General features: G+C 56.9%; 1 protein-coding gene across 1 annotated transcript; it reads right to left on the bottom strand.

Annotated features, from left to right (window-relative positions):
• Nucleotides 1–335: 335 nt before the first annotated feature.
• On the bottom strand, nt 336–1,436 carry CDK2AP2 (cyclin dependent kinase 2 associated protein 2). Its single transcript, XM_082485529.1, is given in 5 exon segments — nt 336–586; nt 691–804; nt 807–822; nt 927–1,034; nt 1,117–1,436. Coding segments are annotated over 5 exon segments (390 nt in total). The 5' UTR covers nt 1,201–1,436; the 3' UTR covers nt 336–518.
• Between the last annotated feature and the right edge of the window lie 1,846 nt (nt 1,437–3,282).

The raw sequence follows: 3,282 nt of genomic DNA on the forward strand, positions 1-3,282 counted from the left end.
CACGGGCATTCCGCCTGTGCCCCCCCCCCCCCCCCCCCCCCCCCCCAAGGACTGACACTCCGCCCCCAACGGGGCTCGGAAAAAAATGATTATTTATTAAAAAAGCGCCCTTTTTAAGTGTTCAAAAGAGCTTTTTGCTCATTTCAACACTTCTTGGCCCAAAGCACTGCTCCGGGACGCCCCACCACCACCCCAGCTCCAAGCCCTTGCCCGGTGCTCCCGGTACCGGCCACAGCCCCCGGGGCACCGACACCCCCCCCCACCTCCCAATAGCACTTCCCCCGTCACCACCGGGGCCCACCCACACCCCCCCGGGGACGCAGCTCGAGGCAGAGTCCCAACCACGTCCTTTATTTATAAAAACACACATTTATAAAGAGATCACGGGGGGCAGGGAAGGAATGGGGGGGGGGAGCGGGGAGCAGCACGGCAGCCCCCCGCCCGCCCCATCCCCTCCTTCCTCCAGCCGACACCGGGGGGGTCCCGAGGGAGAAGGGGGTCCCGGTTGACAGCAGCCGTTACGTGCGGGCGTTGCGCTCTGTCTCTGCCAGGCACTCCCTGACCAGCGCCCGGGCGTGGATGATGCCTGCGGGGAGAAGCAGAGGGGACACCCCCACATCAGACCCGGCCGGTGTCCCCAACCGGGGGTCACCCGGTATCCCCGTACCCCGCCTCCGCCGCCGCCCCTACCCCGCTTCAGCCGTTCCATGGCGCTCTTGCTGCCGGCGTAAGTGGGCCGGATCTCCTTCCCCATCTCCTCGATGACCGAGAGCAGGTCGGTGTAGGTGCTCTGCGAGCCCGGTGCCCCGGGGGCTTCATCGCCTGCGGGGTGGGGGGGGGAGGAAACGGATACACCGGAGGAGGAGGTGAGGGCCACCCCCGCCACCACCCCCGGCCCCGCCACCGCCACCTTTCCCCCCCCTCACCTGCACGTAGCCCATAGACGGCGGCCCGAAATCATTGAAGAGGGGCCGGAACGGGGCGGCGGCACCGGGGACGGAGCCGGAGGGCGACGGGACGCTCGTGGCTAAGGGAAACGGAGGGTTACCGGCTGCTCCCCCCCAATCCATCCCTTCCCCGATAAACCCCCACCTCCCTCCCTTCCTCCGTGGTTACCGGGGGTGCAGGCCCCGGGGGGGCGGGGCTGGCGCTGGCGGCTCCGGGGGTAGCGGGGGCGGGAGCGATGGGCTTGTAGGACATCCCCGACGGCCGCCCGCCGCTCCCGGATGGCTGGAGGGCGGCGGGGGTCGGTGGGCGACACACACCGTTCCCTCCTCTCCCCCCCGCCGCCGGTTGATCCCGCCGCTCCTCAGCCCCACCGAACCCCACCCGAACCTCGCGGAGAGCGGCGGCGCCGGTACCGGTTCCGCTGCGCAGGCCCCACCGCGGCCTGCCCTGACCCGGCCACCTCCTCCTCCCCCCCACCGCCGCCGCTCGCCCTGATGACGCATGCGCGCGCCGACGTGCCGACGCCACCGCGCCGACACGCCCCTCCCCGTCACCGTGGAGACGCGCGGCGTCGGCCCCGCCCCTTCCTCTCCCCCCCCCCTCGCCTCGTCCCCTCAGGGAATGGCGGGAAGGAGCTGGGGGGGGATCCACCGCTGCCCGCCCCCCCCCCCCCCCCGACTCCCGGTACCGGGCCCGACCGGCCTCCCCCCGCCGTGAGAAGAAGGGGAGGGACACACCCCCCCCCCCCCGCCCCGGCCGGTCCCGGGAGGTGAGGGGGCAGCGGGGCCCGGCCGGGGGGGGGGGTCCCGGTAAAAAAAAAAAAACTTAAAACGTTAAAACCCCACAGCCGCCCGTTTGGTGGGTGCTGCAGAAGCACGATATAAAACCGCCGTGTAAGAAAAAAGGTTATTTAAAATAAACACGAGTGTATCTGGGTGGTCACCTCCTCTGCAGGTTAAATGCAGTTGGTAGAAGCAGCGGTGCTCCCAAAAATAGCCTGAAAAAAAGCCCCCAAAAGCCAAAAAAAAGACAAAAAGAGCCCCAAAAAGCCCCCCCCCCCCAAAAAAAAAGCCAAAAAGAAAAAAGCACAAAGCTCCAGCGTATATTAAAGTTTTCAGTTGGGAATTGTGTGCTATTATGGAAAGCTGAAAAAGTCAGGAACTTGCGTTTTAAGCATAATTCTGCAACATTTAGCCAACTAAAAAATTGCTCTTCACTCTTATCTTTGACTTGAAAAGACTCTGAGGAATTAAGATGAATGCAGCCCAATGGGGGAGAATCAGTAAGATTGAGGTGGTCTGCTTTGTTGTTTGGTTTTTTTAAAATACATTTAATACTTAAGATATTCCCTCCAGAGTCTCGAGAGGCGAAGTCGTGGGTTACAAATGTATTTCTATTTGTTTATAAGCCAACTGAAAAGAAATTTCAAGTAATCTGTCCTTTATAAACAGGCCTGACCACCTGCTGGAGGAGCAGAGCAGATTGTCGCACCGCTTTCACGTGAGGTAAAACATTTTTTATTTTTTAGGAAGGCTTGATTTCCTTTTTAAACACCTACCAACCAAATGTTAACTTCCCAAGTTTAAAACTAATATTTACCGTCATCAAAATTGTCACGAATCAGTACTAAATTTCCAAGCACAGACACGTGGCGAGCGGACTCTATTTAAGCTCAACGTACGGACAGACAGAAGCCCATAGGGAGAGTTTTTCATTTCAAAAGGGCAAAGATTGAAAAAAAATAAAATAAAATAAAATTTTCAAACAGCTTTGTGGAACTGCTTCGTGCCCGTACCCGCTTCTTCATTGGTGATTTAAAATACTCAGCAGGTAGACTATAAAACTAATCGAAGGTTGTCTTGAACGAAGCTCTGATAGAGAACTCCCAAACTTTATTCCCAATAGAAAATACTCACTGACTCTAAAAATAGCATCCTATGACTTGCACTGAATTCCTTGTTTTTTTCAGTGGGTAAAATTCACCTGTAAAAGGTGCAAAGCTTGCCTGGCACTGCAGCGTGGAACCATCCTCTATTTTCAAGTGTTTTCCAAATCAGTGACATTTGCCTAGCTGGCTTTACCTTATTTTTTACTTGAAGTGGGAGATTAAGCAGATTCCATTGAAACCCAGAGTCCATAGAGAGAGTTTTTCATTTCAAAAGGGCAAAGATTGAAAAAAATTATAATAAATTTCTTTGGACACACATACCAACCCCCCCCAGATGGGGAGAGTAATTGGGAAGCAGAGGATTTCCTACACTCGGAGGGCGCAAAAATTACTGGGCAGAGAACAGTAATGCTTTATTCCTGGTTTCTTTTCCCAAGAGCGTCCCG

Source organism: Vanellus vanellus (genome assembly GCF_965231255.1).
Source record: "Vanellus vanellus genome assembly, chromosome: 6".
NCBI classification, from domain to species: Eukaryota; Metazoa; Chordata; class Aves; order Charadriiformes; family Charadriidae; genus Vanellus; species Vanellus vanellus.